This window comes from Tursiops truncatus, chromosome 4, assembly GCF_011762595.2.
Source record: "Tursiops truncatus isolate mTurTru1 chromosome 4, mTurTru1.mat.Y, whole genome shotgun sequence".
In the NCBI taxonomy this organism is placed as follows: Eukaryota; Metazoa; Chordata; class Mammalia; order Artiodactyla; family Delphinidae; genus Tursiops; species Tursiops truncatus.
This window is the reverse complement of record NC_047037.1, coordinates 132,563,554-132,581,746: the sequence shown is the minus strand read 5'-3', so window position 1 is coordinate 132,581,746 and position 18,193 is coordinate 132,563,554. Positions and strand designations below refer to the sequence as shown.

Genomic DNA, 18,193 nt, shown 5'->3' with positions numbered 1-18,193 from the left:
TTAGAAAAGACAATTCCTGCTACAAATATACCCGCTCTAACAAGAATGGAAAGAGAAGCTGAATAAAGTAGGCCTATTTATTATACCAAATGTTCTCTGAATTTGAGAAATGGATGAGAGAAAATCACTTGACTTTTAACACAAAGAGAAACTTTTGAACTCTTGGTTATAATGAGAACCTTAAAATGGGGTAACTCATGGTGGGTCATTCATGTATAAATATAAAATAAAATAGACAAAGAACTCAGAAAATCGGTCTCTTTCATAATCTTTGGAGACAAGTGATAGTAATCCCTTAAAATTAAGTATGTTTTTGTTTGATATTATTATAAATGGAAATGTTTTCTTAATTTTGTTTTCAACATATTTATTACCAATATATAGAAAACATTGATATTTTAAAAAAATTAAGTATGTTTTCTGGGTCTACTTTAGGAAAATAAGACTAGCATAGTATTTCTATCCACTAGGATATTTAAATTAAAAGATAATGTTCAGTTATTCAGATACTGGCTTTAGATAGGAAATGCTTCCCTTCTAAATGATATATAAATATCTCTGAATATTTTAGCAGCATGAAAGCTTATTAGATGATTTTGTATTGTTCTAGGATAAATGCCGTGTCCAATGCTCAGGTGAGAGGTGACAGCTATGAAAGCGGCTGTTTAGGAAGAACAGGTAAGGGCACTTTGAGTTGTTAATGTATGCTGGCAAAAGAGGGATTTATCAGCAGAAAAAACAAAGCCTCTAGTGAGTCTTTATTTAGGGATGATTAATGATTATGTAGGATTTTTAAAAATTTACTTTTAAAAAAAGTTCCTGTGTTATTTAAAACTTTAAGAAAGTTAAAGTTACTGCCAGAGGTTACTGGTTTTTGTCATGTTATATTGCCCATAGTATATAGATAAAATGTAACCATGCAAAATCAATGGATCTTGACTGTTCCTGTGTTAATGATGGATTTATTCTTATCCCAAATGTTGACCAATAATATTACTTACAAGATGGCTGACTGTGATTACTGAATAGCAAAGTATGGACACATTAAGAGATCAAACCTAGGACTACAGTGTTTTTCACATTCAGTTCTGATCACCTGAGTAACCACCCATAGGCTACAACAGAAGTATTTCGAAGAAACATGCTCTTTGTTTACATATACATATTTTGTTTAGTTTGAATTTTTTTTGGTTTGTCATCCAACAGTATTTTTCTTTTGTTCAGATTATAACACATTCTATTAGAATCCAGGGTTTGTTTTTAGTGGAATTTCCATGCTGTATATAAAAAGCTCAGGACTAGACATTCTATTTCCAGCCTTTAAGAACTAGGAGGGGTGACTTGTGGTTATAGCAGGAATTTGGAGTAGGTGGGGGAGGAAGTTTGAAGGATGGTTAAGAATAATAGCAAGTACTTGTAGAATACTTAGTGTGTACCAAAGACTGTCCTGAATGCTCTACACATATTAACTCAATTAATTGTCACAATAGTCCTATAAGGTAACCACTCTTGTCCTCAGTTTTAGATTAAGGAACTAAGGCACAGAGAGCTTAAGTAACTTGTCCAAAATCATAAAGCAAGTAAGTGGTGGGACCAGGATTTGAACACTGACAATCTGGTTCCAGAGCCCATGCTCTTGGCCACCATGTTTGTATCCAGTCGAGAATCATTTAGTCTCTTTGTCTACAGTATCATATATATATATATATATATATATATATATATATTTGTCAGTGTATTTGAGGATAACTTATATAAAATATAAAATAAAATTCAATTTAAAGCGTACAGGTCGATGAGTTTTGACAAATGTATACAGTTGTGTAACTGCCACTACAATCATGATATAGAATATTTCCATTACTCCGGAAAGTTCCCTCATATCTCTTTGTAGTTAATCCCCTTTCCCCCACCTCCTGGCCACCACTGATCTGCTTTCTATCACTGTAGTTTTGCCTTTTCTAGAATCTCATATAAATGGAATCATAAAGTATCATAAGACATTAAACCAAATCAAGGAGCTGACGAGCTTAGCTTTAAAAAAAAATTATTTTTTTTGTAAGAACACTAAACATGAGATCTCCTCTCAACACAATTTTAAATGCACAATACCATATTGCTAACTATAGGCACAGTGTCGTACAGCACTCTAGAGCTTATTCATCTTGTGTAGCTGAAACTTTATACTCGTTGAACAGCAACTCCCACTTCCCCCTCTCCTAGCTCCTGGCAACCACTACTGTACCCTCTGTTTCTATGAATTTGACTCTCTTAGATACCTCGCATAAGGGGAATGGGCCTTAAAAAAGAAGGAAATCCTGCCATATGTGACAACAGAGGTGAACCTGGAGGACATTATGCTAAGTGAAGTAAGCCAGTTACAGGGGAACAAATTAGCTTTCTTTTGTACCTGATGCTTTAAATGCTGATGCACATTTTAAAATTTCACTTCCATTGTGATCCTTGAAGAATGGAAGAGGATGGGAATAGTGATAAATGACAGATGAACCCAAGTTAAAAGTGCATTGTGTGTGTCTGTGCATGCATGTTTACACACACATGCATGCCTTGTGCCCCAGCTTCAGCAGGTAGTGTCAGGAATGAGTGAGAATAAAGAGTAAAAAAGCATGTATTAGCAAGTGACGTTGTGCATAGAGCACACATTAACGTATTTGATCATTTTTCTTTCAAAAATATTCCACAGGCATTGCTGTGGATTATGTTACTATTATCTATTTTCTGTAGAAAATTTCATTGTAACTTACTCAAACTTTTTAGCTTAAAGCTAGAACTTGTATGTGCCTTGGGTCTGTCTGGTTCCAAAGCCCTACTTTTTACTCTCAGTAGTGACTATAACATTTTATTCCACGATTATTTCTTACCCAGTTAAAATTCACAGTCAGTTTACGTCAGTTTACATTTATATGTGGTACCTTTAGTGCAAGTTCTGTCTAGTGCTTCAAAAATTCAGGGCAAACTATCTTGTAGGCATGCTCAGCTCTTGCCACACTAAGCTTTCATACTACTTAAATGGTTTGTGTGTAATTTATTCCCATTTAATTCCCAGAGGAATTTGCAGGAAAGTGTTATTAACGTAATAGATATACTACAAATGGAACTGTTAAATAAGAAGGAACAGGAACTAGGTAGAAAGAATATCATGTATTGATACTTAGACTCTAGGACAAAATGGATACTCTTAATTATTAACCTTGACTCTGAGCTTCCTGGTAGTCAAAGCAAAAAAGGGAAAATGTTACAGTTTTTTATTTTTTGCTAAACAAAAGTGTACTCATTTTTCAAGGGAAGTTATTTTCTTGTTCAGTTTTGTTAAAAAATTTTTGTGTGGTCATATATAAAGGACATGAAAATAATTACAAGGATTTTTGATACTTCCTTTCATTCACTTTAGGTAAAAGCTGTGATTGAATTTGGAGGATGTTTTCCTCCAAGGAAGTAAACATTGTTGTATATTTCTGGAGATCTGTTTAGTATTATAATAAAACTTAGATAACCTAGGGACCCATTTCTCTCAAATATTAGCTGTTCTACTCATTCTGAGCTTTGAGCTTCCTGTATATCTGGTGTCTAAAATATATGAATTTCTGTTCAGTTAGTAACAGAATATCTGAAATTGAGGCAAATTTAGCTTTCTATTATGGAAATTGGCTTGGATTTTATTTTCACTTCAGGGGAGCTATATTCCCCTTCCATAGAGTGACAGGCCGTCAATATACCTGTGATCAGGGTCTGGCACAATGCTAACTTGCTTTCCTGAAAATGTATTGAATCTACTCAGGTGTCCAGATGATCACTTTATTGAGATTCTGTTGTATAACTTCTAAAATTCTATACAGTAGGGGGTTGAAGAGATACTTTTGTCCTTGAACTTTTCAAGGGTATGTGGTACAGTTTGGCTGAATAAGAGAGATTGAATATATGGTTGCTGTTAGTACCATGTTGAGTAGTACCATGATATTAACGTTGATGAAAAGAAGTCATATGGTCCTTATTCATTTGCATTCTCTCATTCCTGTGTGGTAATGGCTATCTGAAATACATTTGCTACTTCTAATAGAGCAATTACTTTGATAATATATACAACACGGTAATTTTTCAGTTAGGGTTTTTTTTTTTTTTTTTTTTTTTTTTTTTTTTGCGGTACGCGGGCGTCTCACTGTTGTGGCCTCTCCCGTTGCGGAGCACAGGCTCTGGACGCGCAGGCTCAGCAGCCATGGCTCACGGGCCCAGCCACTCCGTGGCATAGTGGGATCCTCCCAGACCAGGGCACGAACCCGTGTCCCCTGCATTGGCAGGAGGACTCTCAACCACTGCGCCACCAGGGAAGCCCTCAGTTAGGGTTTAATTAATCAGTTTAGTCAAATAATTACTTCTGAAGCTTTCCTACTTTAGTTAACTCAGCTGTTAGTTTCTCTAGCCAGTAGAATGGTAACTTACCCTTTTTCCCTTTCCAAGTATCGCTTAACACCTTTTAGTTTTAGTTTCTTTTTTTCAATCTTCATTCAGTTAAATGTTTTAGCAGGTGTATATAAATACGTGACTGTCTTTGATAGGCATAGCATATATTAGATGAGCAGTGTTCTAGTGTTATGTATTCCTAAGGCATAGAGCTGTAGAAATGAGCAAAATCATAAAGCCTATTTTTCACACAGGTGCTCGAGTTTGGCTCTTCATTGGTTTCATGTTGATGTTTGGGTCACTTATTGCTTCTATGTGGATTCTTTTTGGTGCATATGTTACCCAAAGTAAGTATTTATTCCTCTTTTATTTCATAGGAAAGATTCAGATATGTCCTTTATATTTGGCTTAGTCTGTCAACTCCCCGTGGAGTAAAATTTAGTTTAATAATTCAGTTAGCTTGAAGGTAAGTCTCTGTTTGAAGATATAAATTATTTAATAAAACTTCTCAGTGGGGTCATTTAGTGCAGTGGGATAGCCTCGTTAGGAAAACCAAGCCACTGACAAGACCAGGTAACTCTCAGCTGTCTCTAGAGGTTCTGATTTCCTTCCTTACCCCAGATAGCCGGGCTCTATACCAGAGGCCTTTTACTGAGTGTTGTAGTGGTAAAAGTGAGAAATCTGTACAGGGCTACAGCCCCTTATACACAATTCTAAAATCCACAAAAGTGCTGAAGGTCAGGTTTTTCATAACCAGTTTGGCAGCAAAACCTGACCTAATGATCCAGGGCTCATTATAGTCTTTATTTCATTTAATAAGTATTCAAATGTTTTATTAGAGGAATGTGGTTGTATTTGATTGTGGGATGCTGGTCCAAACATAGTTGGGGGTGCTATGTAATATTATGCCCTGTGTTACCGTTTTTCTTTTTTTTAATAAATTTATTTATTTATTTATTTTTGGCTGCGTTGGGTCTTTGTTGCTGCGCATGGGCTTCCTCTAGTTGCAGGGTGCGGGGGCTACTCTTTGTTGAGGTGCGCAGGCTTCTCATTGCTGTGGCTTCTCTTGTTGCAGAGCATGGGCTCTAGGTGCGTGGGCTTCTGTAATTGTGGCACGTGGGCTCAGTAGTTGTGGCTCGCGGGCTCTAGAGCTCAGGCTCAGTAGTTGTGGCGCACGGGCTTAGTTGCTCCGTGGCATGTGGGATCTTCCCAGACCAGGGCTCAAACCTGTGTCCCCTGCATTGGCAGGTGGATTCTTAACCACTGAGCCACCAGGGAAGTCCCCCTGTGTTACCATTTTTAAATCTGAAAAATCCTGAGTTCCAAAACATACCTTGCCCCAAGGTTTTCAAGGTAAGGCGTTGTGGACCCCAGTATCTTTCTGTCCACTGATACGTCTTCTCTCCAACCCCAACCTCTAATTTTTCATTCATAGGTACAAGGGGAGGGTTTTTTTTGTTTTTTGATTTTTGTTTTTTAGGGGGCAGAGGTGCTGAGAAGCACTGTCAGTTCACAAGGGGAGTTTTTTAAGTGCAAGACTGAAGACGTGTGTAGCCTTCATGTTGAAACTGGTGATGCAATGGAGTGAGCTCTTAGTATACCATTCTGAGTTTTGTGACTGTTCCACTCACCATAGCTTTTCATCACGGGGATGGCGAGAGGTTTTGAAAAGCAGGACCCAGTCTCAGCATGTGCTTCTGGAAGCATCAGAAGAACCTCTTTCACTGGCTCTCCCTTCACTCCAAAGACAGGAATAAGTTTCAGATAACAGTTTATTCATCTTCTGATGCCTCTATCTTTGGAATCTCTTTGTCACTCTGCTTAACTGTCACATCTTGTCCTGACCCACAACTGACCTTTTAATATCTTGATAGGATCCCTTAAGTATCATAGATTGATCAGTATAAGATTTGGGAATACCTTTGTCTTTCATTTTGCACAAAATAAGTCAGTACAAGAGGACAGTGGTTGTCTAATGTTTAATTAATACTACTCTAAAATGTGTTATTTTAGTTAATGAAAAATACCCTGGAGCACACAGTTCTAGCATGAAGCTTATTTGAGGGAAAGTACTTTTTTTACTTTCTTTCTTTTTTCTGGGGGCTGTGCCACGCAGCTTGGGGGATCTTGGTTCCCCAACAAGGGATGGAACCTGTGCCCTTGGTAGTGAGAGTGCAGAGTCCTAACCACTGGACCCACGGAATTCCCTCAGTGGTCGTATCTTAATCTTTAAAGAACTAGTACATACTGAGAAATTTCTCAATTATGGATCTCACCTTCATATTTCTACAGCGTTGCTCATTATATATACTTTTTAGTTTGTAAACTGACTTCAGAGAGCATTTCTAACACATATTTCAAATCTTTTACTGTACAGATTTTTCTGGAACTGTTAATAATCATAGCAGCAGCTAACATTTATATAGCACTTTATGAGCCAGGAACTGTTCTGAGCACTATGCATAGTCCACATCTCACACTCTGTGGGGCAGGTGCTGTTACAATGCCCATTTTACAGATGAGGAAAGTAAGGCATAATGAGGTTAAATAATTTGCCCATGGTCATACATTTAGTCAGTGGTAGAGTTAGGATTCAAATCCAGGGGTATTGCTCAAACTTGGGGCTTTTAACCATGCATCTATATTGTTTGCTATGATATCAAAGACTACAAATTGAATATTTCTTCATCCCAACTAGTATTTTTAATCAACATTGATAGTTTTATAAAAGTTAAATATCCACAAAAATTTGAGTAATTTCCAAATTTTTCTTTTTCCTTCCTATGAAGATAGGGGCTGTTTTCTCCAGGAGAATATGATGATGAATTATAATGATTCTTTTCATATATGTCAGATTTGTGCAATAAAACTCCTGAATTCATGAAAGAAAATAAAATGAACAGACTGTTACATCATCAAAAATTTAATTTGTATCTTTCTAACATTGTGTGTTTCTGTATTGGCCATAGGAAGTGAAGGGGTGAGCTGCTGCTTCCTCGGCAGTTCCGATGCAGCTAAAACCATAGCAACTACTTTAGACAAAAAGAAAACCTAATAATTTCATTGTCTTTAATCCAGAGTGAGAGTAATCCTTTGTATTGGGAGAATGAGATTGTCATTTTCTTACTTCAATTTCATTGTGGATTTCTTAGAGTTAATGAATAATAGTAGTGTTTTATAATATACAGAGCATGTCATTATGAATGGCATGAATACTTAGTTACTGCCGTTTGCCTTTTGTAATTATCTGATCTGTTTTACTTTGTGTGTGCAGATACTGATGTTTATCCAGGACTAGCTGTGTTTTTTCAAAATGCACTTATATTTTTTAGGTAAGTTGCCTAATTTTTTAACTATACACCTGTAACATTTATAGAAACATCATCTTTATTATAAGAGCAGCATAGGCACTGGAACATGTATAAATCTCTTGGATTAGTTACAATGTATAGAACTTCTTTTAAAAGGTGAAAATTCTACTATTGCATAAAAGCGTACACAAGCCATTTAATTAGGGGCCCTGCTATGTGCCAAGACCTCAGCTAGATGCTTTATATATGTTACCTTTTAAATTCCCACTTAATTATCTTAAGTATGTAAAACAGGTGGTGCTCCCGTTTTATACATGAGGAAATAAGACTCAGAGCTTACTTAAGGCCGCTTAGCTAGCAAACGCAGAACGGGGATTTGAACCCAGACTGCTGCTTCCATAGCCTGTGTTTTGTTAAGAAACCATATCATGTACCTTTAATAAAATAAGAAAAAAAGAAATTAGAATTAATACATACTATGCATGGCGTATACAAAACCTGGTTGGTGAATTGGGTTTTGTATTAAGTTTTTAAGATAACTTAAAGTAAGTATAAAAATAAAAGAATATCAAAAGTATTTTTTAGGGGCAATCTTCTAAAAAGCTTCCAAAATGAGGCCCTGTAGCCTTTGCTTTCCAGAATGAAATGTCTTTTAGTGTAAAGATAGGTATTTTAGGCGTCATTTATAAAATTATATCCCTTACCCCATACCCCTCTCACAAAAGCATTAAGATCTAAGCCTTGAAGAAATTTGTTTTTGTCATTGATTTTAAGCAATTTGATTATGGTGTGCTGTGGTGTCGTTTTCTTCATATTTCTTCTGTTTGGGGTTCATTGAGTTGCTTGGATCTGCGGATTTATAGTTTTCATCAAATTGGGAATCTTTTCAGACATTATTTCTTCAGATATTTTTTTCTGTCCACCCTGCCCTTCTGGCTTCCAATTACATGTATATTAGGCTGTGGGAAGTCATCCCACAGCTCACTGGTGCTTAGTTCTTTTCATGTTTTTTTTTGCCCTACCTCTCCACACCTACTCTTACCCCATCACTCCATCAAGTATTCTCTTTTCTTGTTTTCTCTCTGTATTTCATTTGGGATAGTTAAATCTTTAAGTTCACTAATCTCTACCTCTGTCATGTCTAATCTGCTATGACTCCCATCCAGTATGTTTTTCATCTTAGACATTGTATTTTTCATCTCTATTAGCTTGATTTTTTTAAAAACAATTTCCATGTATCTCCCTAACATACTTATGCTTTCCTCTGCCTTCTTGAACATATGAAGTATGTTTATAACTATTTCAGTGTCCTTGTCTAATTGTGTCAATTCTTAGTCTGTTCCTATTGATTATTTCTACTTATTTTTTTCATTCTGGATCTCTTTTCCCCTGTTTGCTTCTTTGCATGAAGCTGATTGGGGGCTGGACTTTGTGGTATTCCTTTAAATGCTTTTGAGCTTTGTTCTGGATGCAGCTCAGTCACTTGGAAACAGTTCAATCCTTTCAAGTTTTGCTTTTAAGCTTCGTTAGGCAGGGCCAAAGCAGCTTTAGTCTGGAATTAATATGTCCCCCTTACTAAGGCAGTACACTTTTGAGTATTCTTCCTGATTCTCCACGTAGTCTGAGGTTTTCCACTCTGCTATGAGATTCTGAAGTCTTCCCAGCCCTGTGGGAGCTTTGGGAATTGTTCTTTCCAGTGATTCCTGCCCTTTTCTTGGGTAGTTTCCTCACATGCATCTGCTGTCAGCACTTGGCAGAAGCCTCAAAGGGAACCCCCTACCGATCTCCTGGGCTCCCCCTCTCTAGTTCTCTGTATCCCGCCTTGCACACTCCAGCCGCTTGGCCTCCCTGAACTCTCAACTCTGTTTCCTCAACTCCGGGAGACCACTGTGCCCTGCCTGGGTTCCCTCTTATTGCACTGTGGCCTTGGACACTCTTGGTTTTTAAAGATGTTCGACAGTTTCTGCTGCCTTGTGATTGTATTTCTTGGCATGTGACTGACAGCCTTCTGGGAATACAGTGAATTTTCATGAAGATACCTTAGGCACTGTTGAGAGATCAAGTTTAAATTCAGATTCAGCCATTTGTAGTGGTAGAGGAGTCTATATAAATGACAGTTGGATGAACAGAAACCTTGTATGTTTAAAGGCCTGTGCTCACATGGGCAGTGACCACTGCATCAGCGATGCGCTATGCCCAGAGGCTGGCAAGTTATCCAGCCAGCTGTGTGCTTCCTGTGTGCCAGGCCTTTTCTAAGCACCAGAGTGCACTCCTACTTCTCCGGCCACTCTTCCTCTGTTTCCTTTGCAGGCTGATCCTCCACCCTCTGGCCGCTAACTTTTGAAGTTTCTTAAGGTTCTGTTCTAAGCCTCTTCTCAACTCGTTCTTTCTCTAGGTGAGGTCCTTTTTGCTTGGGACTTCAGTTATTGCCTATATGCCAGTGAGTCACAGCTGTCTATCTCCATGTCAAAACCACATATCCAGATTCTTACTTATCCCCTCTTGGGTGGTTGACATTTCAAATCTACCACCTCCAGCATACCCACAGCTCAAACTCACGTTGCCAGAGTGTCCCATCTCTGCCCCGCTCCTTCCCTTATACCTTGCTGAGATAATTCCCACTCTTCTTTTAGATCTCAGTTCAGTCACTACTTCCTCAGGAAAACCTTCTTGACCTCTAACTAGATCAGATCCTTGTATTTCCCTCTCTTGGTACCATGTGTGTCATTGAGTTGGAATTTGATTGTCTCCCATTAGTGAGCACATTTGTCTTGTTTTGACTCACAGTCACATTCCCAGTGCTTAGCTAGGTGCCTGGTGCCCAGCCAGTACTCTGTACAGTAATTATTTGTTAAATGAACGAAGAATTTCAACATGGTCTGTTAGGATGCTTCAGTGTTTGTAGCTCAGACATTGTAGGATCATAGAGATGTGAGTGGCCCTCATGCCGGCTACTATGAGAAATGCCCCCTTTCCTTACAAGTGACCTATCTAGTAACTTCAGGCTTTAAGAAAAGATATTCAATTAAGCTCAACCATCAAGGTCAACAAACTGCTTTATAAAACAAGCAAATTCAGACCAACACCACCACAATCTTTAATTTTAGAAATTGATACAAAGGGATCAGTGAGGTACCCATCAAAGCATATTTAGAAAATAAATTCTCTTTTGCGTTTCTATGTGATTTTACCTCATGATTTATTTTAATATCTTTCTAGCACTCTGATCTATAAATTTGGAAGAACTGAAGAGCTATGGACCTGAGATCACTTCTCAAATCACATTTTCCTTTTGTTATATTCTATTTGTAGATAAGTTTTTATCTCTCAATATAATTTACACATTGCCAAATGGAATAGATTGTACATTAAATGTTTTGTTTCTTTACACTTTTATGCTCTGAGTTTTGAAATAGTTTTATGAAATTTCTGTCCTTTTTTTTTCATTGAATAGATTGTTAATATGTACATAGTATAAGACTATATAGATGAGATGATCTGTGTTGGTTTTTTTATTCTTGAAGACTTAAAGCTTAATCTGTTCCCTGAGCCAGGGTTGTATCATCACCTAATTATAGAGTTAACTACTTTGTCTCAGTATCTCTAATTTTCAAAATGTGCAAAAAATACAGCTCCATATACCTGAAATAAGCGCTGAGCCATTAAAAAAGGTATTTCAGCAAGTTGTAATTTATTTTGGCTTAAAAATGAGATTTTTTTTTTAAAGGAAAAATGTTTGTTCTTATGTATAAAGTGGACTTTTATATGAAGATTTTTAAAAATGTCTGAAGGACTAGTTTGAAAGCCTCTTTTAAAAACAATTCCTCTCATATGACTTTATTTGAGAAGGGTTAATACATGATCAGATAAGCTCAGTTTTATATGGTTGATGTAAAACGACTGTAAGGCAGCTCAGCAACGTGCCTCTTACAAAAGCAGCTTAAATGGTTCTCTTTTGACAGCCTACTATTATCTGACATTACAAAATTCTATATCAAGCAAGTTTGAGACAACTGCAGCTTAAAAGCATGAACCATATAACAAAAAGTGGAACAATTAGTTTCAAGATAAAGCACTTCTTCCCAAAGGGGATTATTATGACCTAGTGAAAAATTAGGCATTTCATCCACTCAGTTACTGACTGCAAGTGTCTTTTTGCTCTAGCTCTCAAGCTTTAGGTGAACTCTTCCTGCAGAATACATCTTTAACCTGCAAGTTCTTACTCCAGTCAAAAACTTCTTTTGCTGAGTTTGAAATACTGTATTTGCACTGAGTGTATTCCCGTGAGAGATTTCAGAGGGATAGTTGGGTCTTTATTTCTACTTTTGCTTTCCTTTGTTATACAGGTTTTGTGTTGTACTTTTTTCCTCCAGAGGGATTTTTCTAGAGCCTTTTGTTGTAAGACAGAATAATATCAGTGGTATTATATGCAGCTTCTAATATAAGCCTTATTTTGCTTAATGTCTCTCCTCTCTGAGGATTTACTGTGCACAGAGCATGAAGCAGTTGTGGAATGCTGTGCCTTTGTCTAGATACCATCTTGTTTAATTACTTCTTTCTTTGTTGTTTTTTCCTCAAAAAAAACCTGTGTCTTGCTTCCAACAAATTTTAAGACTGATTACTTGTTTCCACTCCCTTCTAACCTCTTGCAATAAATATTACTTCTCACACATTCTAGTATTGTTAAATCTGTTGGAGAAAATGAACTATAAAAGTGGGTTGGCTGTTCATTTTGCAGTTACTCAAGTGGACCTGGTCAAAGAAGCAGTTTCCTTTTATAAAATAAAGAGAAATATATATATATATATATTTTTTGGGGGGGCGGTGGAGCATGCCATGCGGCTTGTGGGATCCTAGCTCCCTGACCAAGGATCGAACCTGGGCCCTTGGCAGTGAAAGCACAGAGTCCTAACCACTGGACCAGCAGGAAATTTCCAGGAGAACTATATTATACTCAGATTTGTGAAATGCTAATGTGAAGGCTAATGAAGGCCATCCAGAAGGCCTAGTGGCAGTTTTTTCTGTTTTTGACTCTGTCATGAATTTGTTTTAATTGTGAGCAAATCACTTAATTTCCCTGTTTGTTTCCTCATTAAAAAAAAAAAGATAATGTTAGTATCCACTCCTATCAGACATTGTGAGTTAGAATAGGGTCCTTTGTAACCATTTAAAGATACATGTGATTCCCTTAATATAAAGGTCTCCTGGGGCAGAGTCAAGATGGCAGTGTGGGAAGATGCCAAATTAGCGTCTCCCCACAACTAGGGTGCCTGCCGGCCGCTGATGGGGGACCCTGATGCCCAAGGAGATGGGAGGAACCCCCAAGTGAACCGATAGGGACGTGGTGGGGGCAGAACGGGGAGGAGAAGTGGAGGCCAGACAGCATCCACGCCCCTGAGGCCGGGGAGTTCAGGAGAGGTAGGCAGGAGGGACCCTCTGGGAGGAGTGGAGGGCATTTGCCCCACCCACTCAGGCCCTGGGAGCCCGCTGAGCTCCCAGGCCAGTCCCCTGCCCTCCAAGGCCCCCTCCACTCCCCTGCCACATTGGTCCTGGGAGCATAGGAAGGAGGCTGGGGAGATCAGGAGAGGCAGGTGGGAGGGGCCCTCCAGGAGGACCAGGAGAGGAGCGGAGGGTGTTTTCCCCACCCACTCAGGTCCGGGGAGCCTGATGAGCTCCCAGGCTGGTCCCCTGCCCTCCAAGCCCCCCCCCACCGCCGCTCCCCCTGGCCACATTGGTCCTGGGTGCATAGGAAGGAGGCTGAGGGGAGTTAAGGAGAGGCGGGAGGAGGGGTGCTCCAGGAGGAGCAGGAGAGGAGCAGAGGGCGATTGCCCTGCCCACTCGGGCTCAGAAAGCTTGCTGGGCTCCCAGGTGAGGTCTCCCGTCATCTGAGACCAGGGGTGGGGGGCACGCCTGGGCCCCTTCTGTTCCTTGAGCCTAAGCCCCACCCCACCCCCAGCCCCCAGGGCCTTTTCCAGCCCTGTGGGTCCTGAGCATTGGCCCTGCCACCGCCGAAACCTCACCCTTGCTTACACCCTGCCCTCCACAGCCAAGGCCTTTACCCCGTTTTGTTTGTTTTTTTTTTCTTTTCCCTCCTCCTCTTTTTTACTATTGTAGTACTGATATACCTTCCGGTTGTTGATTTGTCTATATTTTTATTTTTATATTCTTCCTAAAATATCTGTTAGTTTCCTAGTCTATTTTATTTTTTACTTCATTTTTTTTTTTGCTGCCCCAGGTGGCTTGCAGGATGTTGGTTCACGAGCCCAGGGTCAGGCCTAAGCTCCTGCAGTGGGAGCTCCGAGTCCAAACCACTGGACTAACAGAGAACCTCAGTCCCGAGGGAATATTCATTGGAGTGAGGTCTCATGGAGTTCCTCATCTCAGCACCAAGACCCAGCTCTACCCAATAGCCTACAATCCCCAGTGTTGGAAGCCTCAGGCCAAACAACCAGTAAGACAGGAACACAATCCCACACATTAAAAAAAAAATTGAGGGCTTCCCTGGTGGTGCAGTGGTTGAGAATCTGCCTGCTAATGCACGGGGACACGGTTCGAGCCCTGGTCTGGGAAGATCCCACGTGCCGTGGAGCAACTAGGCCCGTGAGCCACAACTACTGAGCCTGCACGTCTGGAGCCTGTGCTTCTCAACAAGAGAGGCTGCGATAGTGACAGGCCTGCGCACCGCGATGAAGAGTGGTGCCCGCTTGCCACAACTAGAGAAAGCCCTCGCACAGAAACGGGGACCCAACGCAGCAAAAAAATTAATAAACTCCTACCCCCAACATCTTTAAAAAAATAAAAAAATAAATAGAGATGGCAAAAGTGTCACAGATGAAGGAGCAAGGTAAAAACCTACAAGACCAAATAAATGAAGAGGAAATAGTCAATCTACCTGAAAAAGAATTCAGAGTAATGATAGTAAAGATGATCCAAATCTTGGAAATAGAATGGAAGTGTGGATTGAGAAAATAAAAGAAATGTTTAACAAAGATCTAGAAGAACTAAAGAACAAACAGAGATGAACAACACAATAACTGAAATGAAAAATACACTAGAAGGAATCAATAACAGAATAACGGAGGCAGAAAAAATAAGTGAGCCGGAAGACAAAGTGGTGGAAATAACTGCTGAGGAGAAAAATAAAGAAAAAAGAATGAAAAGAATTGACAATCTCAGAGACCTCTGGGACAACACTAAATGCACCAACATTCAAATTATAGGGGTCCCAGAAGAAGAAGAGAAAAAGAAAGGGTCTGAGAAAATATTTGAAGAGATTATAGTGGAAAACTTCCCTAATATGGGTAAGGAAATACCCAAGTCCAGGAAGCACAGAGAGTCCCATACAGGATAAACCCCAGGAAAAACACACCAAGACACATGTTAATCAAACTAACAAAAATTAAATTCAAAGAAAATATATTAAAAGCAGCAAGGGAAAAACAAAAAATAACACACAAAGGAATCCCCGTAAGGTTATCAGCTGATTTTTCAGTGGAAACTCTGCAGGCCAGAAGGGAGTGGCAGGATATACTTAAAGTGATGAAACAGAAAACCTACAACCAAGATTACTCTACCCAGCAAGGATCTCATTCAGATTCAACAGAGAAGTCAAAAGCTTTTCAAAGAAAAGCTAAGAGAATTCAGCACCACCAAACAACTTTACAACAAATGCTAAAGAAATTTCTCTAAGCGGGAAACACAAGAGAAGAAAAAGACCCACAAAAACAAACCCAAAACAATTAAGAAAATAGTAATAGGAACATACATATTGATAACTTTGAATGTAAGTGGATTAAATGCCCCAACCAAAAGACAGACTGGCTGAATGGATACAAAAACAAGACCCATATATATGCTGTCTACAAGAGACCCACTTCAGACCTAGGGACACATATAGACTGAAAGTGAAGGGACGGAAAAAGATACTCCATGCAAATAGAAATAAAAAGAAAGTTGGAGTAGCAATACTTGTATCAGATAAAATAGACTTTAAAATAAAGATTGTTACAAGAGATAAGGAGGGACACTACATAATGATCAAAGGATCAATCCAAGAAGAAGATATAACAATTATAAATGTTTATGCACCCAACATAGGAGCACCTCAATACGTAAGGCAAGTGCTAACAGCCATGAAACCACTTACGCCAAATAGATCATCCAAACAGAAAATAAATAAGGAAACACAAGCTTTAAATGACACAATAGACCAGATCTAATTGGTATTTGTAGAATATTCCACCGAAAAGTGGCAGAATACACTTTCTTCTCAAGTGCACACGGAACATTCTCCAGGATAGATCATATCTTGGGTCACAAATCAAGCCTCAGAAAATTTAAGAAAATTGTAATTGTATTAAGCATCTTTTCTGACCACAACGCTATGTGACTGGAAATCAATTACAGGAAAAAAACTGTAAAAAACACAATACATGGAGGCTAAACAGTGCACTACTGAATAACCAAGAGATCACTGAAGAAATCAAAGAAGAAATTAAAAAATACATAGAAACAAATGACAATGAAAACACGATGACCCAAAACCTATGGGAAGCAGCAAAAGCAGTTCTAAGAGGGAAGTTTATAGCAATTCAATCTCACCTCAAGAAACAAGAAAAATCTCAAATAAACAATCTAACTCTACACTTAAAACAACTAGAGAAAGAAGAACAAAGAAAACCCAAAGTCATTAGAGGGAAAGAAATCATAAAGATCAGAGCAGAAATAAATGAAATAGAAATGAAGAAAACAGCAAAGATTAATAAAACTAAAAGCTGGTTCTTTGAGAAGATAAGCAAAATTGATAAACACTTAGCCAGACTCATCAAGAAAAAAAGGGAGAGGATGCAAATCAATAAAATTAGAAATGAAAAAGGAGAAATCACAACTGACATTGCAGAAATACAATGGATTATAAGAGACTACTACAAACAACTATATGCCAATAAAATGGACAGCCACAAAGAAATGGACAAATTCTTGGAAAGGTACAATGTTCCAAGACTGAACCAGGAAGGATTAGAAAGTATAAACAGGCCTATCACAAGTAATGAAATTGAAACCATAATTAAAAATCTTCCAACAAACAAAAGTCCAGGACCAGATGGTTTCACAGGCGAATTCTATCAAACATTTAGAGAAGAGCTAACACCAATCCTTCTCAAACTCTTCCAAAAAATTGCAGAGGGAGAAACACTCCCAAATTCATTCTACGAAGCCACCATCACCCTGATACCAAAACCAGAAAAAGATACCACAAAAAAAGAAAATTATAGACCAATACCACTGCTGAACATAGATGCAAAAATCCTGAACAAAATCCTGAACTAGCAGACAGAATCCAACAGCACATTAAAAGGATCATACACCATGATCTAGTGGGATTTATCCCCGGAATGCAAGGATTCTTAAGTATACTCAAATCAATCAATGTGAGACACCACAGTAACAATTTAAGGAGTAAAAACCATATGATCATCTAAGTAGATGCACAAAAAGCTTTTGACAAAACTCAACACCCATTTATGATAAAAACTCTCCAGAAAATGGGCATAGAGGGAACCTCCCTCAACATAATAAAGGCCATATATGACAAACCCACAGCAAGCATCATACTCAATGGCGAAAAACTGAAAGCATTTCCTCTAAGATCAGGAGCAAGACAAGGATGTCCACTCTCGCTACTCTTATTCAACATAGTTTTGGAAGTCCTAGCCGTGGCAATCAGAGAAGAAACAGAAGTAAAAGGAATACAAATTGGAAGAGAAGTAGTAAAACTCATTATTCGCCAATGACATGGTAATATACATAGAAAATCCTAAAGGTGCCACCAGAAAACTACTAGAACTAATCAATGAATTTGGTAAGGTTGCAGGATACAAGATCAATGCACAGAAATCTCTGGCATTCCTATACACCAACAACAAAAAATCAGAAATAGAAATTAAGGAAACACTCCCATTTACCATTGGAACAAAAAGAATAAAATACCTAGGAATAAACCTGCCTAAGGAGGCAAAAGACTTGTACTCAGAAAACTATAAAACACTGATGAAAGAAATTTCATAAAATAGAATTATAAAAATAGAATTACCATATGGCCCAGCAATCCCACTACCTGGCATATTCCCTTAGAAAACCATAATTCAAAAAGAGACATGCACCACAATGTTCATTGCAGCACTATTTACAATAGCCAGGTCATGGAACCAACCTAAATGTCCATGGACAGATGAATGGATAAAGAAGATGTGGCACGTTTATACAATGGAATATTACTCAGCCATAAAAAGCAACAAAATTGAGTTATTTGTAGTGAGGTGGATGGACCTAGAGACTGTCATACAGAGTGAAGTAAGTCAGAAAGAGAAAAACAAATACCGTATGTTAACGCATATATATGGAATCTTAAAAAAAAATGGTACTGCTGAACCTAGTTGCAGGGCAGGAATAAAGAGGTAGAC

General features: G+C 38.5%; 1 protein-coding gene across 4 annotated transcripts in view; it reads left to right on the top strand.

Moving 5' to 3' along the window:
- The window catches only part of TMEM50B (transmembrane protein 50B), a 34,862-nt gene extending 22,462 nt beyond the window's left edge, over positions 1–12,400 (top strand). For all 4 annotated transcript variants that reach the window (XM_019923125.3, XM_004328663.4, XM_073804458.1 and 1 more), the window contains 4 exons: positions 611–678; positions 4,674–4,766; positions 7,694–7,751; positions 10,950–12,400. In XM_019923125.3, coding sequence (XP_019778684.1) covers positions 611–678; positions 4,674–4,766; positions 7,694–7,751; positions 10,950–10,995 — 265 coding nt within the window. In that variant the 3' untranslated portion in view covers positions 10,996–12,400. The remainder of the gene's footprint in view (positions 1–610; positions 679–4,673; positions 4,767–7,693; positions 7,752–10,949) is intronic.
- Positions 12,401–18,193: the final 5,793 nt, after the last annotated feature.